Below are 25,237 nucleotides of genomic sequence, written 5' to 3'. Positions count from 1 at the left end.
ATTATCTATTGTCTGGCACAAAATTGTAAAACAAAACATGGTTTATTGACAACAACAAAAACTCAACAAAATGGGCATAATTGAGCACAAAAAGCACAATGTCAAGAGAAAAAGCTGATCGTAATTACTAATATTAACACAAAACTTTGTCTTTATATATGACTAACTTTTGTATATATATATATATATATATATATATATATATATATATATATATATATATATATATATATATATATACACATATATATATATATATATATATATATATATATATATATATATACAGTGTGTATATATATATATATATATATATATATATATATATATATATATATATATATATATATATATATATATATATAAAAACATTAACGTTCCCCTGCATTCATTGATTTTTCAGTTCACTAGTCCTATTGAAAAACGAAAATACATATTTGCTCTAAACATTAAAAATAATACTTAATTTCATAGATGTTACTTCATTTACTTATTTCAATACTTTTATTAGTTTTTTTGTCCCCCCCCCGGGGACAAATAACGTTTTCTTAAATTGAATTGAAGTGAGTTAAATGAAACATTCAGACACACCTGTTGGTAGCGCTGTGCACATTTTTAACAATCAAGCTAAAGCGACAATACACACGAAGAAGAAAACGGACGTGATGACGTCATTGATGAAACGTAGATATCTTCAATATTTTTGCCCGCGCGCGGTGCTTTCAAAGATCGTTTGTAAAAAAAATAGATTCGACGCAAATGGAAAACGAAAAACAACGCCCTGATTATTGCCAAAGTGCATTCAAACGTAACAAACCGTTAATATTAACTATTAACTAAATCCAAAATACTTATTTTTAAATAGACTCAAGGTGTGTGACTGAAAAGTATTTTTGCAGGCAAGTGAGAGGTCTTTCTGTTCTTCCGGCTGTGTAATAACTTCCGGTTTTCTACATGAACACAGTAACATGTAAACAACGCAGCTTTTAACATGCATAGACAGAGCCGACTATACTGTTAGCCACCCTGAAACTGAAGGCGGAGTGCTGTAAAACCCAAACCATGGCCGGAGTTATCCGGAGGCTCGACGAGACGGTTGTTAACCGAATAGCGGCTGGAGAAGTTATTCAACGACCTGCTAACGCTGTCAAAGAAATGATTGAAAACTGGTAACTGCCGCAACAATACAAGTAACGTTACTCAACAGCTAAATAAGTAACCACGTGTGTTGTCTAATGTTGCAGTCTGGATGCAAAATCTACCAACATCCAGGTGACCGTAAAGGACGGCGGACTAAAGCTGCTCCAGATTCAGGACAACGGCACCGGTATCAGGGTAGGCACACACCTGGAGGATGCCTTCATTTATTTTGTGCATTACCTCACATTGGTTGTTAAAAAATATGGTGGGACATTTGCATAATGTCTGAATAGGAGTAGAGAGAAGCAGAGCTTAATGAACCTCTCCACTTCTCCATGTGTGATCATCCACACCATGACACTTACATGATTTTGTTTGCTTACATTTTGTCATTTAAAGTTTGTTTACGTCCTGTGTCACAATTTTCTAATTAAAAAAATAACAATACATTTGGAGCAATGCATGGAAATGTAAGGAAAAGGGTGTTCTACTAATGAGCAACAATGAGTTCGAAATAAAAACTAACAGTAGTATACAGCTTGAATAATGTTAAAGAGAAAAAGGGAAATAAAGATCAAGAATAACAATAGACATACAATTAAATACAATAAGAACAGCATTAACAATGTATATTAAATTAAATGCGTTTGAATGCAGTGACGTGCGGTGAACTATACACCAGGTGAGGCATAGATACTTTTGAAATTTTCTTTTCTTCTTTTTTGTTACTTAAATTCATATGTGAAGCTCTAATCATTGTTGATTTAGGATGCACATTAGAGTAACAGGAAAAAGAAGGGAGTTATTCGCTTTCATAAAAACATTATCATAATGATATTATGATATGACAAATTGGTCCAAAAAGTATTTGATAAAGTTGTTATTAAATACTTTTTGGTCCCATTTGCTTTCACCAAAATGAATCAAGTATTGTGCATGTATCTTACCTTTCTGTATTTGTATCTGAAGTAGCAATAGCTATCCTCCATGAAAACATACTTTGTATGATCACATTCATGTTGTCTTCAAATCCAGTTTAGAGAAGTATTTCATTTTGGATACAGTATATAATCCTCCATATTGGCAGACACATTCATTTAATTCAATTTCATTACAAGCAATAAAACAATATTTTTGCATCTGACAAAAAACATCCACAAACGCTGGCTTACTCTAATAAAAATGCCATGTTTGTTATAAATACAGTTTTAAAAAAAAAAAGAAAAAAAGTCTGGCTTCCGCTGGAGAAACATTTGTCTGCTAGCTTGAGTTCCCCCACTTCTCCCAGTGTGGCGAGTCAGAGTACTGCTGAGGCATTGAACTGCAAGTTCGCAATATATCGCCCCCTACTTTGAGGCAGAGGTACTTGCTGCCTCATGGCCTGCCTTTTCCCCGCCTCTTCCCCATGGCAACAAGAAAGCAGGGGTCCCCTCCAAGGTTTCTCATTGTGTCCCATTGTTGAGTTTTTTCTTGCCCTGATGTGGGTTCTGAGCCGAGGATGTCGTTGTGGCTTGTGCAGCCCTTTGAGACACTTGTGATTAAGGGCTATATAAATAAACTTTGATTGATTGATCGAAAATATATTATTAAAATTAATAAAGACTGTGTTATTCCTGTTCCTATAATGTTTTTTGGTGTTTTCCCTCTTGTCACTCACAATTCCATCTCCCAGGAGAACCATTATTAACCAAAGTGTTTGTGTGAAGAAGCTATTGCTTCCTAAAAGGTTGTAAGTACAACTTATTTGTGATGCAGAAAGAAGATATGACAATAGTTTGTGAGCGATTTACCACAAGCAAGCTGCAGACATTTGAGGACCTCTCTGCCATTGCAACATACGGATTTAGAGGAGAGGTGGGCACTGACACTGACTGATCCAAACAAACTTACTGTACACACTTCTTTCTCTACCTAATCACTGTTGTTTATGTTTGCAGGCTCTGGCCAGTATAAGCCATGTTGCCCATGTGACTATAACAACAAAAACCGCTGATGCCAAATGTGCCTACAGGTATGGTCACATGTAGCTTGCATGAAGTAAGAAGGATGACATCACATCTTCTTTTCCTTGCAGGGCCAGCTATAGTGACGGTAAACTAAAAGGTCCTCCAAAACCCTGTGCTGGAAACCAGGGAACACAAATACTTGTGAGTTTGTAGGTTTTTACTTTCTACACACCCTAAAAAAAACTTTGTGTTAGATAATAAACTGGTCACTTTATCAGGTGCACAACTTATGAGATCCATTACACAAGCTGCAACAAGCTTTACAAAGATATTACTTAATTTTGATTGATACTGTCATAGAAGTATTCATGTAACAATACATGTACAGTATGTGGTTTTAGTTTACAGCAGTGTTGTACTGCAATTTGCATCGTACTGTTGGTTCATTCAATTAGCTACATGGGAGGGGACAGTTTTTTTCAACGCAGGATATTCAGTGCAGTTGTACACCATTCCAAAGTACAAACTCCATTTCCATATGAGTTGGGAAATTGTGTTGGATGTAAATATAAACAGAATACAATGATTTGCAAATCCTTTTCAACCCATATTCAATTGAATGCACTACAAAGAAAACATATTTGATGTTCAAACTCATAAACTTTATTTTTTTTTTGCAAATAATAATTAACTTAGAATTTCATGGCTGCAACATGTGCCAAAGTAGTTGGGAAAAGGCATGTTCACCACTGTGTTTCATGGCCTTTCCTTTTAACAACACTCAGTAAACGTTTGGGAACTGAGGAGACACATTTTTTAAGCTTCTCAGGTGGAATTCTTTCCCATTCTTGCTTGATGTACAGCTTAAGTTGTTCAACAGTCCGGGGTCTCCGTTGTGGTATTTTAGGCTTCATAATGCGCCACACATTTTCAATGGGAGACAGGTCTGGACTCCAGGCAGGCCAGTCGAGTACCCGCACTCTTTTACTATGAAGCCACATTGATGTAACACGTGGCTTGGTATTGTCTTGCTGAAATAAGCAGGGACGTCCATGGTAACGTTGCTTGGATGGCAACATATGTTGCTCCAAAACCTGTATGTACCTTTCAGCATTAATGGTGCCTTCACAGATGTGTAAGTTACCCATGTCTTGGGCACTAATACACCCCCATACCATCACAGATGCTGGCTTTTCAACTTTGCGCCTATAACAATCCGGATGGTTCTTTTCCTCTTTGGTCCGGAGGACACGACGTCCACAGTTTCCAAAAAACAATTTGAAATGTGGACTCGTCAGACCACAGAACACTTTTCCACTTTGTATCAGTCCATCTTAGATGAGCTCAGGCCCAGCGAAGCTGACGGCATTTCTGGGTGTTGTTGATAAACGGTTTTCGCCTTGCATAGGAGTGTTTTAACTTGCACTTACAGATGTAGCGACCAACTGTAGTTACTGACAGTGGGTTTCTGAAGTGTTTCTGAGCCCATGTGGTGATATCCTTTACACACTGATGTCGCTTGTTGATGCAGTACAGCCTGAGGGATCGAAGGTCACAAGCTTAGCTGCTTACGTGCAGTGATTTCTCCAGATTCTCTGAAACCTTTGATGATATTATGGACCGTAGATGGTGAAATCCATAAATTCCTTGCAATAGCTGGTTGAAAAAGGTTTTTCTTAAACTGTTCAACAATTTGCTCACGCATTTGTTGACAAAGTGGTGACCCTCGCCCCATCCTTGTTTGTGAATGACTGAGCATTCATGGAATCTACTTTTATACCCAATCATGGCACCCACCTGTTCCCAATTTGCCTGTTCACCTGTGGGATGTTCCAAATAAGTGTTTGATGAGCATTCCTCAACTTCATCAGTATTTATTGCCACCTTTCCCAACTTCTTTGTCATGTGTTGCTGGCATAAATTCTAAAGTTAATGATTATTTGCAAAAAAAAAAAGTTTATCAGTTTGAACATCAAATATGTTGTCTTTGTAGCATATTCAACTGAATATGGGTTGAAAATTATTTGCAAATCATTGTATTCCGTTTATATTTACATCTAACACAAATTCCCAACTCATATGGAAACAGGGTTTGTAATACAATAACAAGTAATATCTCGAACAGTTGTTTTTGCTTCATTGTGTTGTCTTATTTGCCATGTTGCTGAGCTGAAAAAGTCTGGACAAGGGTTTTATTGTATTATTTCTAATATTGGTCACCGACACAAAGACGCATGGCTTTGACAATTACATTCAGTAACCACCATCTCTCATAATAGACTCAAATAATGAAGCCACATCTCTCCCACTTGGGAAAGAAAACAATATTTCAAAAATAAATACAGTGCAACATCGATTCACGGACGTAATTGGTTTTTAATAGTGTTCATAAATAGAAAAGTTTGCATATTGAAGCACATTTCCGCATAACAAACAATGTAAACATGAGATTCCAGCCTTGACAAAAGTCCATATTTTACTATATGTTTGTACACTTGGAACCCAATATAAAATGCTTTACAGTACTGTATATCAAGCAAACAAAACACGAGGGTGATGGATCAACTATTTAGTAACCTAAATAACTTCATTATAACAAATCCAAAACAACAACAACTAGCTGACCTGTCCTTCTCATATGCAACAAAGATTAGGAATACAAATAAAATCAGTTCCGATTTAACTTTTGTAAATCTTGGCGTGCAGCGAAAGTCAGGGGGGCATGGGAAGGAGACAATGTTGACAACCTAACATTAAGTCTTTTTTTAATGAAAATTTCAAGAACGTTTGGTTCCTGGATCTATAGGTTCCTGTAGAAGTGTGTGGTTTGTGTTTCTACTGCATTTCACAGTTCAGGGTAGTTTATACAAATCAGGCTGATGACGTATGGAGGAGTGGTTTACCATATTTTTACACTCATACCATGGAAATAAACAGACAATATTAGGTCATAGTTATTTCACTCAAAAGCAAGTAAATTAAATACAAAGCAATAATATACAAAACCATATGATTTAAGAAATAAAGTGTGCCAAATTGTTCAGAAAATGTCAGGCTTTTGTCCTCAATGTCCAACAGTCAGAAAGTCGTCCTCTCAGTAAATGATGAATTCATGAGGGTCAAGCGCTTCCTTTTGGTCCATTTCAGCTGTAAATAACAATATTTAATACCAACAAATTGTCTCTGAATTTAAAGAAGACCAAAATCATGTTGTTTAGCAATCGCAAAAGTGAAATACCCATCAGGATTGTTATTAATGATACACCAATAGAATATGTTCAACAAAATGCATTCTTAGGAGTGGTAATAGATGAAAATATATCATGGAAGCCTCATATAAGTTACCTAAGGACAAAAGTTGCTAAATGTGTTGGAATGATGAGGAGATCATGTCATTTATTGAACACCAATGCTCTGCTTTTATTGTATCATTCATTTATTATGTCATATCTAAACTATTGTGTTGAAGTCTGGGGAAATTGTTATGAATCCCATCTACAGCCTTTAGTCACTCTGCAGAAAAAGGCCATTAGGATTGTGTCCAAAGTTCACTACTTACGGTACATCATTCAAATCCACTATTCATGGAGTTAAAGCAACTTAAACTGCACGATGTGATCAATTTTAAAACTGCTCAAATTATGTTTAGGGCATCCCAAAACTCTCTACCATCCAATATACAAAACCTATTCCAGGATAGAGATGCTCACCATAGTTACAGTCTAAGAGGAAACAACAAATTATATTTTCCTAAATTTAGAACAAATTTAAAATCAATGTGCATTTCAGTGCGTGGAGTCAGTCTGTGGAACAACTTAGGGGACGAGTTAAAAACCTGTTCTAACATGATTACATTTAAAAGACTGTTTAAAAAAGAAGTACTGAAGAAGTACGAGGAGAAAAGAGAGTGATGCCCTCAGCACAGAGCGATGGGAGAGAGGTGTATGGTCAGAGAGTGTTTGGGCCTGTGTGTGTGTGTGTGTGTGTGTGTGTGTGTGTGTGTGTGTGTGTGTGTGTGTGTGTGTGTGTGTGTGTGTGTGTGTGTGTGTGTGTGTGTGTGTGTGTGTGTGTGTGTGTGTGTGTGTGTGTGTGTGTGTGTGTGTGTGTGTGTGTGTGTGTGTGTGTGTGTGTGTGTGTGTGTGTGTGTGTGTGTGTGTGTGTGTGTGTGTGTGTGTGTGTGTGTGTGTGTGTGTGTGTGTGTGTGTGTGTGTGTGTGTGTGTGTGTGTGTGTGTGTGTGTGTGTGTGTGTGTGTGTTTTGTCTCGTCTTGTCTTGTCTCATAGTAACAGTGGTACTATTGTATTGTTAGTGTACAGGAGCTTTTCTTGTTTTTGTTTGTATAGTATTGTTCTTGTATTATATTGTTTATGTTAAATGTGGAATGAGTGAGAGGGGTTGGGAAGCATCTGCTTCATCCAACCCCTTTTCAAGCCTTGCATAAATGTCCCTGCCAAAATGTTTAAAAAAAATGTGTGTTGTTGTACTGTGCAGGTTTGAAATAAATAATTCAATCAATCAATATACAAATAATAAAGCATCGGGGTTTATCTCACGTAGACATCACGAACACGTCACTTTAGCTTGTTAGCTTGGGTTGAGGCTAACAACGACACAAATGGAGTGTCACTGACTACTTTTACAACATATAATAAAGTCCATCCATTTTCTACCGCTTGTTCCTTTCGGGGTTGCGGAGGGTGCTGGAGCCTACCTACCTGGAAAAGTCGCCACCTCATCGCAGGGCCAACACAGACAGACAGACAACATTCACACTCACATTCACACACTAGGGCCAATTTAGTGTTGCCAATCAACCTATCTCCAGGTGCATGTCTTTGGAGGTGGGAGGAAGCCGGAGTACCCGGAGAGAACCCACGCAGTCAGGGGCAGAACATGCAAACTCCACACAGAAAGATCCCGAGCCCGAGATTGAACTCAGGACCTTCGTATTGTGAGGCACATGCACTTACCCCTCTGCCACCGTGCTGCCATGTAATAAAGTAAATAGTTAATATTTGATGTTAGTTACCCTTGTTCCACTTGTTTACTGTTTCCTTTATTTCACATTTATCCAACAAAGTCAGAGTAGTAAGCACCTGAGGTCGTTGCTTCTAGTCCAGCTTCAAACTCTTCCATTAATACATTTAAAAGAGTCCACTTCTCGTAGTTTCGTCTATGTTTCGTAAATGAAGTTTGTAAGAAATAAAAAACAACAATAAACTGCATAAAGTTGCATAGTAGTTTTTGGTGGAAACACAGGGGTACCTTTGTTTACCCTGGTAAATGGAAAAGTTCCTTAAAAAGTTCCTGCAGTGGAAATGCTGTAGATCAGGGCTATTCAATGACATAATGAAGAGGGCTGCAGTTTCAAGAGCCCAAGGGCTCAGGGGCCGGACATCGAAATGTGGATGTTTTGTCAGAAAAGATGCCTCCGGGGGTTATATTTCTTTGAGACTACGTTTACTTAGTTGCAAAGTAAACACATCAGCTTTCACACTGCATTGTCAATAAATTCATTATTCTGCCCTTGCTATTCATTTCCAGTATGTGCAGCTAGTTAAAAGCATGAAGAAACAGAAGCTCTAGAAGTTTTGTTGAGGACTGATGTACCTTCCTCTGCATTCTTTTCCTTCCTCAGTTTTAATTATTTACACTTCTTCCTTAATTTAAGTTTGTAAGACTGAAAATATAAACTTAAATAAACATAAAAGTATAATATCTATTGTGTATTTTACATAAATCAAAGAGAATGTTTAGTGTTAATATATTCACATAATAAACTACAAATGTTTACACATACAGAAATTACACAACACCAACACACCATCCATCCATCCATCCATCCATCCATCCATTTTCTACAGCTTATTCCCTTCGGGGTCGCGGGGGCCGTTGGAGCCTATCTCAGCTACAATCGCACCAAAAATTGCAAAAACTGTATGTGATTTATCACAGTTAGGGGTAGCGTTGTCGCCCTCTACTGGTCAAATTTAACGCTACACATATCAAACAAGGTCTGATCGGCAAAGTTACTCCCAGACAAATACCAACACAACTACGAATACAAAGACATCACGAAGTCAGCAATTTTAGTACAAAACAAACAAAATATGTTTTTGCACAATATCAACTTACAAATGTTTGACCAAGTTTGGTGATGAAGTTACACGCTGAGATTTCTACCATTGTTGCTTCTTGTCTGGATCAATGTGTCCGTTGCTTAAAAGGGCCGCCAGAAAACAATGACCCGTGGCAGAACATTCATACTTTGTTGTCCCGTCATGGTTAAAAGTCTGTTTTTTGCAATTTATTTAGATTTTTTTTTTTAGGGTTGAATGAGTAGTTGTCTTCTACTCACCCTACTGCTGCTTCATTGTGACACATTCCTCGCTGTTCCCCCCAAGGGGTGGTGGGGGTACTGCATACATGCTCCACCCTAATTTTAATGGTTTCATCAAGCCTATTTGGGCGATTTTCGGCGTGTCGAATGAAAAGCTTTGGCGGGCTGGATATGGCCCACGGGCCGCCAGTTGAATGAGCCTGCTGGAGATGCTTCCTAAATGTTTTTAAACCACACATTGCTTGTCCATTGCTTTCTTTGAACTCCTATTGAGCAAAACTAAACATTTTATACAAAGGCTAAAAAACACTTATAAAGCACAGTAGTTAACGACAGCATTGTGAGATAACAATTAGCACTGGAGATCCATCAGCCCGTGCAAAATGGCTGCGCTGCGAGGCAATACAATGGGTGGCTGTAACATTCGTCCACTGAGACAAAGATCGTACATACCTGTATAAGCATATCATTTTATTCGCTTTGTAGTTTTTGAATAAAAAAATATGCACAATGAGGGGTTCGTAAATCCAGGTTCCGCTGCACTTCTAAACAATGTCAATCAATACAGCTCATGTTTTCAGTCTCAGCCGACATCGCTGTGTGTATACTGATAGTTTGTCCTTTCTGTGTACAGGTGGAGGATCTCTTCTACAACGTGTCCACCAGAAGGAAAGCTTTAAAAAGTCCCAGTGATGAGCACTCCAGGATTGTAGAGGTGGTTAGCAGGTGCTGTCATAAGAACTATTCTTGTTATCTCTACTTCCAAAAAACGCAGGTGTGACAAAGATTGTTGATTGGTTGGTTAGTAAGCATGGTTACACAAAAAAAGGCAGCTCTGCTTTCCATGAAACTTTATGGATAATACATGTTTGTAGAAACAACACATTCTTGCAAATTGAGTAAAAATATGAACATAGAAAGTGGATGAGCCACCTTTTAAAATGAAGTGGCAGGCCATGTCAGTGAAGGGCAACCGGATGTTAGACAGATGTCTACTAGGTGTTGTGCCCACCAGCAGGATTTCTTTCAACGTATTACAAGAATTAGAGGCTTCTTGGAAAGAAGGCCAAAATATGGGGGTTTCCCAGAGAAAAGGGGAGTGTTGACTGGTATGCATTTTTGCAGTGTATACCGAGAGCTCGGGTGTGTCTTTCTAATTATTTTTGATCGCTCTTCCTACCTGCTATTAATGGAAATCACAGACGTAAACAATACAAATAAACCTAGCGACTACAATAATACCTGTTACTAAAGTTACTGTAATTTTTTTTTTGTGTTACTAAGTGGATAAACTTGTACTTTTTCAATAATAAATGCACTTTCACTTACCGTATTTTTCGGACTATAATTCGCAGTTTTTTTCATAGTTTGGCTCCAGTGCGACTAATATATGTTTTTTCCTCTTTTATTATGCATTTTCGGCAGGTGCGACTTATACTCCGGTGCGACTTATACTCCGAAAAATACGGTAATACATTCAACTATTTGTAGGGAACCCTTTGGGTTGGCGGAGGTCTGCTGTGTCTTTCTTGATTACTTTAATGCAGTGATTCTCAAACTGTGGTATGTGCACCAATAGTAGTATGCGGGCTTCATCTAATGGTAGGTAGAGATGTCCGATAATGGCATTTTTGCCGATATCCCGATATTGTCCAACTCTTAATTATCGATACCGATATCAACCGGTACCGATATATACAGTCGTGGAATTAGCACATTATTATGCCTAATTTTGTTGTGATGCCCCGCTGGATGCATTAAACAATGTAACAAGGTTTTCCAAAATAAATCAACTCAAGTTATGGAAAGAAATGCCAACATGGCACTGCCATATTTATTATTGAAGTCACAAAGGGCATTATATTTTTATAACATGCCTCAAAACAGCAGCTTGGAATTTGGGACATGCTCTCCCTGAGAAAGCATGAGGCGGTTGAGGTGGGCGGGGTTGGGGGGCGGGGGTGAGGTGGAGGGAGGGGTATGGGGTAGCGGGGGGTGTATATTGTAGCGTCCCGGAAGAGTTAGTGCTGCAAGGGGTTCTGGGTATTTGTTCTGTTGTGTTTATGTTGTGTTACGGTGCGGATGTTCTCCCGAAATGTGTTTGTCATTCTTGTTTGGTGTGGGTTCACAGTGTGGCGCATATTTGTAACAGTGTTAAAGTTGTTTATACGGCCACCCACAGTGTGACCTGTATGGCTGTTGACCAAGCATGCCTTGCATTCACTTGTGTGTGTGAAAAGCCGTAGATATTATGTGACTGGGCCGGCACGCAAAGACAGTGCCTTTAAGGTTTATTGGCGCTCTGTACTTCTCCCTACGTCTGTGTATGCAGCGGCGTTTTAAAAAGTCATACATTTTACTTTACGAAACCGATACCGATAGTTTTGAAACCGATACCGATAATTTCCGATATTACATTTTAAAGCATTTATCGGCCGATAATATCGGCAGTCCGATATTATCGGCCATCTCTAATGGTAGGCCAAATACCGTATTTTTCGGACTATAAGTCGCAGTTTTTTTCATAGTTTATGAAAGTTGCATAATGTTTTTTTCCTTCTTTATTATGCATTTTTGGCAGGTGCGACTTATACTCCGAAAAATACGGTAATCAAATAACATGATTAAAGTACAATGTTTTATTTTTCTATGTGTAAAACACAGTGTTACTCTTCAAACTGTATGTAATGTTACAGTGGCCAAATATATTAAATCCATCCATCCATCCATCCATTTCCTACCGCTTATTCCCTTTGGGGTGGCGGGGGGCGCTGGAGCCTATCTCAGCTACAATCGGGCGGAAGGCGGGGTACACCCTGGACAAGTAAATATATTAAATACACTTGTTAAATAAAACCTCTGCCTTGTTTTTAATGAATACTTAAGCCTACTTTGCTACTGTATTTCAATGTTGGTCATTATGGTGGTACTTGGTGAAAAAGTTTGAGAATCACTGCTGTAATGTATTCAACCTTTGGTATGTCTCGTTTTTTTCAGGTACGCCATACACAATTCAGGAAAGAGCTTTTCTGTCAAAAAGGTGAGATCAACCGACTCAAGAATAGAAAAATTTTGAACCTCATCATTCTCTTGCTGTCATCCTCCAGCAAGGAGAGACAGTCGCAGACGTGAGGACTTTACCCAATGCGTCTGTGGTGGATAATATTCGAGGAGTTTTTGGCAATGCAGTCAGCAGGTATCATTAGGAAAGACATGTCTGCACTTTTATCACCATTTCTGCTAACGTCTTGAGTGTTCTCAGGGAGCTGATCGAAGTTTCCTGCGAGGACCAGAAGCTAGCTTACAAGATGAAGGGCTACATCTCCAACGCAAACTACTCTGTCAAGAAATGCATCATGGTCCTCTTCATCAATCGTACGCAGCAAAGAAACATTGCTTACTCAATAGAATCATCCAATAATGACTAATTGCAGCTTGCCATTCTTCAGACCGTCTGGTGGAGTCGAGTACTCTGAAGAAGGCGGTGGAGACGGTTTATGCTGCATACCTGCCCAAGAACACACACCCCTTTCTTTATCTCAGGTGACGATATTACCGGTAGTGTAAATGTTTTTGTTTGCGGGTGAAAACATCATGAAGACACTTGGGTTTATAGCCGAGATACATGTGGCGTTCAAGTGAATCCGTATGTGTTAAATGACTACCTTTCAGCTGGGAATGACACAAGAACGTGGCAATATACAAAGAGCCTGATCTAATAAGATCCAAATACCAAGCTCGTGCAAACTATAAAATTGTGTGTACATTTATTAGGTGTGTTTGTGTGATCTACTAAGACTGTGTACAATTGACAACTACAGACCGCCCTTTTTAAATGAGGAGTTTGCATGTACTATAAAGACTCTCCACATTCATGACATCATAAGCTCCAACGGTCTAACCTGTACTGTTTTGTTATGTAGAAGAACTATACAACTGAGATGTACTGTAGAAGTGTGAACAGAACCTATTTTTAGCACGCCGAAGGTGTGAGAGTTTTGGCAGGACAACTCGATACTCCTTCACTGAGCCTCAATTTTGAGGGTGTGCTGTACTGTACCTGTATGTGGTTGTGAGAAATGTTTCAGTACTTTTATGCTTTAAGCCTTTAAGTGAAAACCTTTAAAGGTGAAATGTAAGATTATGAGTTTGATTTGTTTAGTGTCATCAAAATCAACATTAGAACCAACATTGGGGTTTTATTGAAAATATGTGAATGTTGTCTGTCTATCTGTGTTGGCTCTGTGATGAGGTGGCGACTTGTCCAGGGTGTACACCGCCTTCCCCCCGAGTGCAGCTGGGATAGGCTCCAGCCACTCCCGCGACCCTGAGAGGGACAAGCGGTAGAAAAAAAGAATGGATGGATTGATGGATGGATGGGTGGATTTTGGGACTTAACGAATGTGTATCCTTAAAGGGGAACTGCACTTTTTTAGAGTTGTGCCTATCATTTACAATCCTTATGTAAGACAAGATCACATGTTTTAATTTTTTATGCATTCTAACTCTGAAATAAACGCTAGCAAATGTCAGCTAACAATGGCGGTGATAGGAGTCCCTCTATTAAGCCTATAAAGCGCTTTAAAAAACATTAAAAAGTCTCCATCAAGGTTTTATATACACGCTGTAAGTATATATATATAATGTAGTAACAGGCATATTATTAATACATTGTAATATTTTTGTATTTTGCTCATTTTAAGCATCACAACGTTCGCTTTTCCCTTCAACAACAGCAACACTACTACTAACGGCAGACTTCGAGAGAGACAACAAAGACTACTTTGGGACAAAATATGATCCAGAAACGTATATATTTTAGCTTGTATATAAGGAGGATGATCTACACGTTTTAAAAGCTGTGTGCTAAACAAAGCCAGCTTTGGTGAGACAATTATAAGCTTTATGCATTAGTATTACTTAGTGCGAATTAAGAAATACAAGCTACGAATATAAGGAAACATTCACTTACTGTACAATGTCTGCTCTCACTGGGATACTGACTGATGGAATGTGTATATCTTCTTTAGATATAGAAATAATAATAATACTCACGAAGGGTTAAAAAAAAAAGCGGCAAATGAGCGTCTTTTCATGTCTTTCTCGGGATCTCGGGTCTAAGTTGGATGTCAAAGTTGACCAACTTCTCGGTTTATGGCCACATTCTTCTACTATACAAGTGAGAGGCATGGACTTGAATCTAGAATTAATTTCACCAATTAAGAGGCGATGCAGCAGCTCATGGCAGATTTTGGTTGTTTTTAGGGGGCTTTATGGGCAAAACAGTGTACTCCCATTGGCTTATTTGTTAGCCACCTCAAACTTGTTGTATATTAATAACTAGAATGCTTAAAAAAAAAAAAAAAAATCTTACATAGGGATTGTGAATGATATGCTAAATTCCAAAAAAGTGCAGTTCCCTTGAAAGAAAAACACTTATCAACTTGACATGCATAGTCCTAGACGGCCACAATGTATCTAACCTCATTCGGTTGTTTAATTCATCGCAACAATCAGCTTCCAATAATACGTTCCTCAGTGGTAATTTTTTCCCTAATAACTTAATTCAATCCAAGTTCAATGAAATGCTAAAGTGTATATTATGAATATCTTTACAGTTTTTGTTTTGTTTTGTTTCTTGATCCACACAGTTTAGAGATCGCCCCTGAGAATGTAGATGTGAACGTGCATCCAACAAAGCATGAGGTGCATTTTCTGCACGAGGATGGCGTCATCGAGAGCGTTCAGAAACACGTCGAAGGCAAACTGCTGGGCTCCAACTCCTCGCGTACATATTTCACTCAGGTACAGCTTGATGTGTCTCAATATTGCGGCATCTTAGGAACAATAATTCAACTACGGTATATCATTTATATAATGAATATATACAGTAAGTGCTATAATTCACATGATTATGCAAATTATAATTCACATGATTGCTATATAAAGTTTATAATCCACATTTATTTTATACATAATTCACATCATCCATCCTTTTTTCCGCTGCTTATCTGAGTGTGGGTCGCAGGGGCAGCAGTCTAAGCAGAGATACCCAGACTTCCCTGTCCCCGGCCAACTCTAGTTCCACAGGGGGGACATTGAGGCGTTCCCAGGCCAGCTAGTGTCCTAGGTCTGCCCCGAGGCCTCCTCCCGGCTGGACATGCCCGAAACACCTCACCAGGGAGGTGTCCAGGAGGCGTCCGTAGTGTAGTAGATGCCTAAGCCACCTCAGCTGGCTCCTCTCATGAAGAAGCAGTGGTTCTACTCTGAGCTATACCCAGATGACCGAGCTCCTCACCCTATCTCTGAGTGTGATCCTAGACACCTTCATACATCCTGCTGCCTGTATTTGTGACCTTGTCCTTTCGGTCATTACCCAAAGCTCTTGACCATGGGGGGGGGGAGGAACGTAGACTGACAGGTAAATCGAGAGCTTCGCCTTCTGACTCACCACAACAGACCGGTACAGTGACTGATCCATCTGTCAATCCCGCGTTCCATTATTTCCTCACTCTTGAACAGGACCTCGAGATACTTGAACTCCTCCTCTTGAGGCAGAACTTTCATCCCAAACTAGGGGTACAGTCCACCCTTTTGCGACTGAGAACCATGGCCTCAGATTTGGGTGTGCTGATCCTCATCCCAGCAGCTTCACACTCGGCTGAAAACCGCCCCAGTGAACGCTGAAGGTCCCAGCCTGATGAAGCCAACAGGATGTGGAAACCCTCCACATCCTGACTGCACCTAAAATAAATGATAAATGGGTTATACTTGTATAGCGCTTTTCTACCTTCAAGGTACTCAAAGCGCTTTGACAGTATTTCCACATTTACCCATTCACACACACACTGATGGCGGGAGCTGCCATGCAAGGCGCTAACCAGCAGCCATCAGGAGCAAGGGGTGAAGTGTCTTGCCCAAGAACACAACGGACGTGACTAGGATGGTAGAAGGTGGGGATTGAACCCCAGTAACCAGCAACCCTCCGATTGCTGGCACGGCCACTCTACCAACTTCGCCACGCCGTCCCTAAAAAAATTCTGTCTATGGAAATAATGAACAGGACCGGTGAAAAAGGGAAGCCCTGGCGGAGTCCACCGTCCACTGTAAACATGTCTGACTTGCTACCGGCAATGCGAACCATACTCCTGCTCCGATTTTACAGGACACTGCGAAGGACACGATCAAATGCCTTTTCCAAATCCACAAAACACATTTTGACTTGCTGAGCAAACTACTATGCCCCCTTCAGAACTCCAGCAAAGGTATGAATCTAGTCCTGTATTCCACGACCAGGATGGAAACCACATTGTTTCTCCTGAATCCGAGGCCCGACTAACGACCGACTCTCCTCTCCAGCACCCTGGAGCAGACTTTTCCCGAGAGGCTGAAAAATGTGATCCCTCTGTAGTTGGAACTCACCTTTTGGTCCCCCTTCTTGAAAAGGTGGACCACCACTCTGGTGTGCCAATCCAGAGGTACTGCCCCAGACTTCCACGCTATGTTGAAGAGACGTGTCTCACAACATCCAGAGCCTTGAGGTATTCGGGGCGAATCTCGTACTCTGCTGGGGCCTTGTCACTAGGCAGTTTTTTGATGACTGTACCTCACCAACCTTGACTCCGGTGATGGTCATGTCCGCGTTTGTGGCCTCAGACTCTGCCTCCTCCACGGAGGGTGTATCTGTAGGATTGAGGAGATCCTCAAAGTATTCCTTCTTCATTTTGACGGCCACCTTTACTTGTGGTGTCCACCATCGGGTTCGGAGGTTGCGGGCACGACAGGCACCAGCCGCCTTGGGACCACCGCTTTGATGAGCAGCAATGGAGGTAGGGAACACAGCCCATTCTGACTCAATGTCCCCTACCTCCCTTGGAATGCAGTAGAAGCTCTGCCTGAGGTGTGAGTTGAAGATCTGGTGGACAGGAGCCTCTGCCAAACGTTCCCAGCGTACCCTCACTAAACGTTTGGGCCTGCCAGATCTGTTCGGCATTATAATAATGTTAATAACTATAATGATAATAATAATAATTTGCATAGTGATTATATAAATTGTGTAATTTACATTTTATTACATGTTGTTGCAGACGTTGCTTCCCGGGCTGTCTGTGTGTAGTGGAGGTGAGGTCAAGTCGTCCAGCGCCACGTTCGAGTCCACCGAGCGAGTCTACGCCCATCAGATGGTGAGAACGGACTGTCGAGCTCAGAAGCTGGACGCCTTTCTCCTGCCAAAAGAGAAGCAGCTTCCCGAGCCTGAACCTGGCGGGCCAAGCGACGTGGAGCCCAACGCCGTGGCAGGCAAGTCTGATGGCGTAGATATGGATGATGTTGACATGCTGGAGGCTCTGGACCAGATGGAGGCTGAGCTGCCAAAGAAGGACAAAGACAGCAGCACCAAAGTCCATGATGTCCAAAGGTAAATTTTTTTAGATATCAAATATATCTATATTGTATATATATGTGTGTGTGTGTGTATATACAGGTTTTTTTTTTAACTTTACATGAAAACAAATTTAAGTGATATATTGTATGAATGGATATACTGTATATAGTCTATTATATACTGCAAGTATTCACAGCCTTTGTTCAATACTTTTTTGATGCACCTTGGGCAGCAATTACAGCCTCAAGTCTTTGTGAATAAGATGCCACAAGCTTGGCACAACTATCTTTGGGCAGTTTTGCCCATTCCTCTTTGCAGCACTTCTCAAGGTCCATCAGGTTGGATGGGAAGCGTTGATGCACAGCCATTTTCAGATCTCTCCTGAGATCTTCAATTGGATTCAAAACCTGGGCTCTGGCTGGGCCTCTCAATGACATTTACAGAGTTGTCCTGAAGTCATTCCTTTGGTATCTTGGCTATCTGCTTGTGGTTGAATACCATAAGCTTCTTAGTTTTTCATTTTTAATACATTTACAAAATTGTGTCAAAAAATGTTTTCACATTGTCATTATGGGGCATAGTGTGTAGAATTTTGAGGACAAAAATTCAATTTTGGAATAAAGCTGTAACATAACAAATTGTGGAAAAGTGAAGCACTGTGAATACTTTCCCAATGCACTTTTGGGCCTGATTTACTAAGATTCAAATACCACGGACTAAACAGCGTGTGCACACTATAAAATTGTGTGTACTATTAGTGGGCCTGTTACGTGTTATCTACTAAGACTGCATGTACAATTGATAACGGGTGCAGACTGCCTTATTTAAATGGGGATTTTGCGTGTACTACGTGACTTTCACCATGGAGATACTCATTTACTGCACATTCTTGTTATCATGTGTCTGTCTACCTGTGGCGTTTTGCTATGTTTTAAGCACAGCTTAAATGTACCACTTTTTATGGGCATTTTAGAGGAAGTCCTGGAGTTGCTAAATAATTATAATTAGATATTCTCCCCCGGTATTGTGAGCGTTTTGATGATCAGCATATATTCTGCATTTTAATGAAGACAGACACTCTAAATGGATTCCGTTTTTTGTTTTACTCACTTAGACGCAGTTCTCTATGCACAAGTTTAGTAGATCAGCTATGCGTCACGTGTGCTGTCAAGTTTACACATGTTTTAATACAAGCAATTGCATTAAAGACAATGTAATGTAAAACCTGCATTTTGAGAACAATATTTTTATCGTATTGTAAAAAAAGGATAATAAAAATGCCTCATTTTGGCTACCAATGATTTAATTCATATAAAACTATAGATACAAATATGTATTTTTTTAATTACTTAAAAAAAAGTAAATTGCTGTAATTCGACCTCCATACATAATAGTTTTTAGTACTTTACACACAATTAAAAATATGTATCCATTATCCATACAATATTTTAGAAATTTAGAAAAAAATGTTTTAATTTGTCCAACATATATAAAAAAATAAACAATATATGTTTTTATTGCTTTCAGTATAAAATCAGTAAAATACATTGAGTATTTTACATGTAATCAAAAATTTTCAAAATAGTTCACTTAATTTTTTATATATATGTATATTTTTTTAAGGGGAAAAATCATGCTGGTTTGACCTAGCTATATAATAATTTAGTACTTTACATGTACTGTAATCTAAAATGTACTTAAAAAAAAAAAACTTTTAGAAAAATCATAAACAGCTTTAATTTGACCTTTGACTATTTGTATGAGGCAACGTACCTAATTCTAGTGGTTTACTTCTGCCCCCTAGTGGACGAAATTCTTAATGAATGAACTGAAGGGGTGAAAATGCATGTTTATCGCCTACTAGGAAACGTCCCAGGAAGGAGGAGGAGCAGGCGATGGAGGAGGAAGAGGAGGAGGTGGTAGAGGGAGGAGAGGAGGAGCTTACGGCTGCATCCACACCTAAGAGACGAGTCATCAAACTGGGCAGCATTAAAGATCTGAGAGGAGAGATCAGCCAGAACACACACAAAGGTGACAGGCCTGTCATTCATCTAAAGACCTCTTGGTCTTCAGTCAGCACTCGTCTTCTTGCGTGTGCCTCCAGGTCTTCAGGAGATGTTGCAAAATCACTCGTTTGTGGGCTGCATTAACCCCCAGTGGACTCTCATCCAGCATCACACCAAACTATACCTGCTCGACACCACACGACTCAGGTCAGACACACACTAGAAGAAAAGAGACACTAGTGGGGACACACTTTGCTTACGCTTTCTTGTTCTGCAGCCAGGAACTCTTCTACCAAATCCTCATCTACGACTTTGGCAACTTTGGTGTCCTGAGACTATCAGTAAGTCACGTCCAATGTTCCCTCTAATTTTTCATGTGTGTGAGCAAACGCACAAACACCCTGAGCATTCAGTGGAATACAGACGTGCACACTGTGGCCATACCAGCAGCACATTTGTCTCAAACCTGACATAACAATTTAAATGTTTTATTATTATAATCAAGTGACAGTAGTCAATTTCAAGAGATTATTTTTTAACATATGTGATTTGGCCCACTTAGATGTTTTGTTTTTAATCAGCTATGCACTATAGGAACGTAGTGGCGTAGTGGGTAGAGCAACCGTGCCAGAAACCTGAGGGCTGCAGGTTCGCTCCCCGCCTCTTACCATCCAAAAATCGCTGCCGTTGTGCGGGACACTTCACCCTTTGCCCTTGGTGCCACTCACACCGGTGAATTGAATGATGAATGATAGGTGGTGGTCGGAGGGGCCGTTGGCGCAAATTGCAGCCACGCTTCCGTCAGTCTACCCCAGGGCAGCTGTGGCTATGAAAGTAGCTTACCACCACCAGGTGTGAATGATTGATGGGTTCTTCATGTAAAGCGACTTTGGGTACTTAGAAAAGCTCTATATAAATCCCAGTTATTATTATTATTATTATTATAGTATTTTATGCCTAGGTGGGGGTCCTGCTTTGGAAAGATTGTGTACCCCTTTCAAAGATCACATTTAGTTCCCCTTAAAACATTCACATGTTGCATGAGATGAAGTGTTTATTAACTTTCTGTCCGTAAAATAAATATTTTTATTAGCAATTATGTAGTCCTGTAACATCATTTCATGATTAATATCCAAAAAATAACATTCTTAACAAATGACAGTAGAATAAGCACACTGATTGATGAGTCATAGTAAAACGACCTGAAATTTACACTTTACGTGTAGTGTTGGAGTTGTCCAACTTTTTGTGTGGCCATAAACGCACCAGTGGCTAATTACCATAGTGTAGGTGTTGGTGCAGGTGAGAGAGAGAGAGCAAGCGGCTGCTGTTGATATCACAGATGACAAAGAGTTGCTTTTGGCTTGGTTTGTACGGTAGACAACGACCAGTTTTGCTAGATAAAAGTATTTTACACATTGTTTTGGTGTGGTTATGGCCGACAAACAATTTTGCTAAATAAAGGGATCGATGGAATTCCTGTCCTCCACAGACGTTACAATAATTTAAGTGTTGACAAACATTGTTTTATCTGTTGTGGCCACCTTTCGTCACCTGTTACTCAGTTGCATTGCAAAATCATACAAAACAAACGATTTGTTTAATTTGTTTAGAGTGGGATTTGATTTTTTCCGCGGTATAGATTTGCTGTGCGCAGAGGACGCGTGAGCAGTGCGCAATTGCGCAGGTGCGCACCTTAGAGGGAACGTTGGTCACGTAAGATCTATGTAGAACATTCTCATCCGGGGTTTTTAATAATGCATTATTTTTGGATTCTAGAGCCCAGCTCCTATTTATGACTTGGCCATGTTGGCTCTGGACTTGGAGGAAAGTGGCTGGACTGAAGAGGATGGCCCCAAAGAAGGCTTGGCTCAGTATATTGTGGAGTTCCTGAAGAAGAAAGCAGAGATGCTGGAGGACTACTTCTCCATGGAGATAGATCAAGTCAGGCTTGATTACATTTCTTCTCATTTGGTCTTACAGTAAATTAAGTTTGCACGTTCCAGGAGGGAAATCTTCGAGGACTACCTTTGCTGCTTGACAAGTACACTCCGGTCATGGAGGGCCTGCCCATGTTTATCCTCCGCCTGGCAACAGAGGTGCGGATCGTCTCGTTAAGACCGCTCCTTGATCCCAACATCATTACTTTTCTTACGTGTTGCAGGTGAACTGGGACAACGAAAAGGAATGCTTCCGAGGCTTCAGCAAAGAGTGCAGCATGTTCTATTCCATCAGGAAGCGATACATTCTGGAGGCGCAGCCTGGAGAGGAGCAGGTGGGAGCAAACATGTTGCTTAACCAAGCTTACTATTGTAAAAAAAATAAATAAAAATAATGTCTCGGTTTATTTACGTCAGGACCCGGAGCTGAATTCATGGCGATGGAAAGTTGAGCACGTGGTGTGTAAGGCACTACGTACTCTCATCAGTCCTCCCAAGCACTACAGCGAGGACGGCACATTGCTGCAGATCGCCAACTTACCCGACCTTTATAAAGTGTTTGAAAGGTGTTAAAAACTTGAAATGAAATACCTCATTTATTGATGCTTTTGGGTCAAGTGTTTTTCAGTGTGGTAAAGAATGAAGAGCCGCAAGTTTAAAGTGCGTCAGCTTTAACCACATCACCATTCCCCGCCCCCAAACAGATTGGATGGAATGTATGCCCTCACTCCTGGTGTGCCATGCCAAGAGTAGGGCGGAAAAATCAAGGACTGACCAAAGTTTCCACAGGAGGGGACTGAAAAAATGTAATTTCCATCAATGTATGCCGCTGCTTTGAAAGAAAAAAAATCAAAATAAAAGGCACAGTTTTGTAAATTACACATTTATTTTCAAGAATCTTTTAAATATTTGAAAAAACAACAGGTCAGGAAAACTGCAGCAGTTTGTTGTATATAGGTATGTTCCATCTGCACCTCTCTGATGTACAGTTAAAAGCGTAGATGATGGAGCAGAGTGACTGCTAGTGTGAAAAAGGCACTTTGACTGTGAGGGAAGCTGGAGGGTGCAGAGCCAGTGCAGCCGTGACAGTCTTTTAAAAGCATCATGATACTCATTCATGCAATTACCTAAAGAAAACCAACAGCCAAAGCTGCCTGCCACAATCCACTACATTCTTGCAAAACAACAAAAAGAAAGTAGAAACGTCCTCACACGTCTTTCTCAACGACAGATTTACTTTACTTTAGAGTCTCTGCAACTGCCGGGCCAGAACAAACCCGACACGTCTGGCGGCTCTGCTCTCGTTTTGTTGTCCATGCCTGGAGTTGTCAAGTGTTGGCGAGCTACACATGAAGTGTTGGAGCTGGAGCTACATGGCAGTCTTCGGTGAGAATTTAAGGGCTTCTGTGGTGATGCTGGCTTGTCCTCACTGCTGGGAGAGGAAAGCGTTCCTGTTGGCCTTCATCTTTTCCAGACGCTTTACTAAGTGGTTGTTGGTCATCTCCATCTCTTCATTCTTGTCCAGAGATGTGCGCAGCTGCCGGGCAACAACACAAGTGTGATGTTAGTGCACACACACACACACACACACACACACACACACACACACACACACACACACACACACACACACACACACACACACACATGCTCATGACTGACACACTACAGTAGCAATAAAGTGGTGTTGTGTAGTCGCATCGCAATACAGTACAAATACTGCAATTGGATTAATTATTTGACTTTTCTGGCTGTATGCTTGTCATGTGCATGAATGTATTGTCTAGTGCTGGGATCTGCAACCCGCGGCTCTTTAGCGCCACCCTAGTGGCTCCCTGGAGCTTTTTCAAAAATGTATGAGAAAGAAAAAGACAGGGAAAAAATATATTTTTGTTTTAATATGGTTTCTGTAGGAGGACAGACATGACACAAACCTCCCTAATTGTTAGAAATCCCACTGTTTATATGAAACATGATTCTCTGATGAGAGTATTTGGCGCACGCCGTTTTGTCCTACTAATTTTGGCGGTCCTTGAACTGACCGTAGCTTGTTTACATGTACAACTTTCTTCAACGATGCTGGAGAAAGACATATTTTATGCCACTCATTCTTTGTCTCATTTTGTCCACCAAACATTTCATGCTGTGCGTGAATGCACAAAGGTGAACTTTGTTGATGTTATTGACTTGTGTGGATTGCTGATCAGACATATTTGGTCAGTGCATGATCGATGCTAACATGCTATTTAGGCAAGCTTTATGTACATATTGCATCATTATGCTCATTTAATTTCTCTGTGTATTTAATTTATATTTGCATTTCTCATGACGAATTATCTGTATGTAATATTGCCTGCATTTCTGATAGTGGTTTGTGCCATGTTGTTCCAGACCACAGCAAACGTAACCCAGCTTGCATAGATTGTTATAAATCCATTCGAAGAAGACAGCCTGCCATTTCCTTTAACTTGGACACACACATCTACACCTTTGGCCATTCTAAGCCAGTCATTTACAGGAGTTCTCACCCTGTGAGAAGCCTTCGTTTTACTAATGTTTTCAAATGTTGTAAAAATGGGTAAAATAAATATTACATTTCAACATTTATGTCAACGAAGATTTGTTTCAGCCTGCAAAACAGTCATTTTGCTAGTAGGCTAATATAGACACTTACATCATGTGCTGACTTCATTAAATCACTGATAGAAGGCTTTAAATTTTTTGCGGCTCCAGACAGATTTTTTTTTGTATTTTTGGCCCAATATGGCTCCTTTAACAATTTGGGTTGCCTACCCCTGGCCTAGTGAGTGAGCCATGTTGTTTCCCTTCTTGAGTACATACAGTATGCCCAGGGAATCGATAACGTTTTATTTATTTAATAATATTAATCAGTGTGACTGCTTTAAAACATAAACCAGAACATAACTGAGCAAAAAAACAATCGCAGAGAACCTTGAACTCTAATCTAAGAAATATTTTTTCAAGAATTGTGCAGCCGTGTTTTACTGCATGGAGCTATCACAGACGAAAGTGATTTGAGTTAAGTATCAGTACGTCTGCATTCCAACTAGTTGGGTGTCTTCCTGCAGGTGTTAATAGCCGCTGCCACTCGACAGGTTTCACATGTTGATGGTTGAACCTTTGGCCATCCCTAAATTCCCAGGATGAATTCAAAGGCAGTACATACCTCCCTCTGGAGTTTGCGCTTTTCTGCTTTGAGCTCATCTTCTATTTTCTCAGCGTTGTCAGCTGATGTCTTGTATCTGGACACTTGGCCCTCAAGTCTGTTTACCTGTCAGGCCAGCAGATAAGTGATGACTGGTTATTGATGTTTCCTTTTTTCAGAATCAGCAATCAAGTCGTTACTTACATTTTGTTCCATCGTAGCCATTTCCTGTTCTGCCTTGGATAGCTTGAATTTATATTCACTAATCTGTCTATTGGTGTCTCCTGAAGATGGAAACAGTTTTTGACATGTATGAA

The 25,237-nt window shown here is 40.1% G+C and overlaps 2 protein-coding genes across 10 annotated transcripts in view; one reads left to right on the top strand and one right to left on the bottom strand.

Moving 5' to 3' along the window:
• The first annotated feature begins 666 nt into the window (after positions 1-666).
• On the top strand, positions 667-22,633 carry mlh1 (mutL homolog 1, colon cancer, nonpolyposis type 2 (E. coli)). 2 transcript variants are annotated; one of them, XM_061961505.1, is made up of 19 exons: positions 667-1,169; positions 1,245-1,335; positions 2,896-2,994; positions 3,078-3,151; positions 3,215-3,287; positions 10,060-10,151; positions 12,423-12,465; positions 12,533-12,621; positions 12,688-12,800; positions 12,860-12,968; positions 15,077-15,230; positions 17,513-17,841; positions 19,673-19,839; positions 19,913-20,021; positions 20,092-20,155; positions 21,594-21,758; positions 21,821-21,913; positions 21,979-22,089; positions 22,172-22,633. In XM_061961505.1, exons 1-19 carry the CDS (start codon positions 1,063-1,065, stop codon positions 22,325-22,327), a joined length of 2,238 nt encoding a protein of 745 aa, XP_061817489.1. In that variant the 5' UTR covers positions 667-1,062; the 3' UTR covers positions 22,328-22,633. The 2 variants fall into 2 exon arrangements, with proteins under 2 accessions (XP_061817489.1, XP_061817490.1); XM_061961506.1 differs by having other exon boundaries at positions 669-1,169; positions 12,875-12,968.
• Positions 22,634-22,658: 25 nt separating this feature from the next.
• The window catches only part of lrrfip2 (leucine rich repeat (in FLII) interacting protein 2), a 38,849-nt gene continuing 36,270 nt past the window's right edge, over positions 22,659-25,237 (bottom strand). Inside the window, exons 25-27 of one of the 8 annotated variants that reach the window (XM_061961547.1) lie at positions 25,125-25,204; positions 24,942-25,046; positions 22,659-23,291 (exon numbers count right to left, since the gene is read on the bottom strand). In XM_061961547.1, coding sequence (XP_061817531.1) covers positions 23,181-23,291; positions 24,942-25,046; positions 25,125-25,204 — 296 coding nt within the window. In that variant the 3' untranslated portion in view covers positions 22,659-23,180. The remainder of the gene's footprint in view (positions 23,292-24,941; positions 25,047-25,124; positions 25,205-25,237) is intronic. The other 7 variants (XM_061961510.1, XM_061961513.1, XM_061961518.1 and 4 more) reach the window with 7 other exon arrangements.

This window comes from Nerophis lumbriciformis, linkage group LG02 (assembly GCF_033978685.3).
Source record: "Nerophis lumbriciformis linkage group LG02, RoL_Nlum_v2.1, whole genome shotgun sequence".
Taxonomy (NCBI): Eukaryota; Metazoa; Chordata; class Actinopteri; order Syngnathiformes; family Syngnathidae; genus Nerophis; species Nerophis lumbriciformis.
Note: the sequence above shows the minus strand (reverse complement) of the source record. Positions and strands in the feature narration are given on the sequence as shown.

What these genes read in the sequence shown, in the direction of transcription:
- mlh1 (XM_061961505.1), top strand. Translation starts at nt 1,063, where the DNA reads ATGGCCGGAGTTATCCGGAGGCTCGACGAGACGGTTGTTAACCGAATA. An exon ending in CATGGTCCTCTTCATCAATC is followed by an intron (nt 12,801 to 12,859) that starts GTACGCAGCAAA and finishes GACTAATTGCAG; the next exon opens with CTTGCCATTCTTCAGACCGT. An exon ending in CGCGTACATATTTCACTCAG is followed by an intron (nt 15,231 to 17,512) that starts GTACAGCTTGAT and finishes ATGTTGTTGCAG; the next exon opens with ACGTTGCTTCCCGGGCTGTC.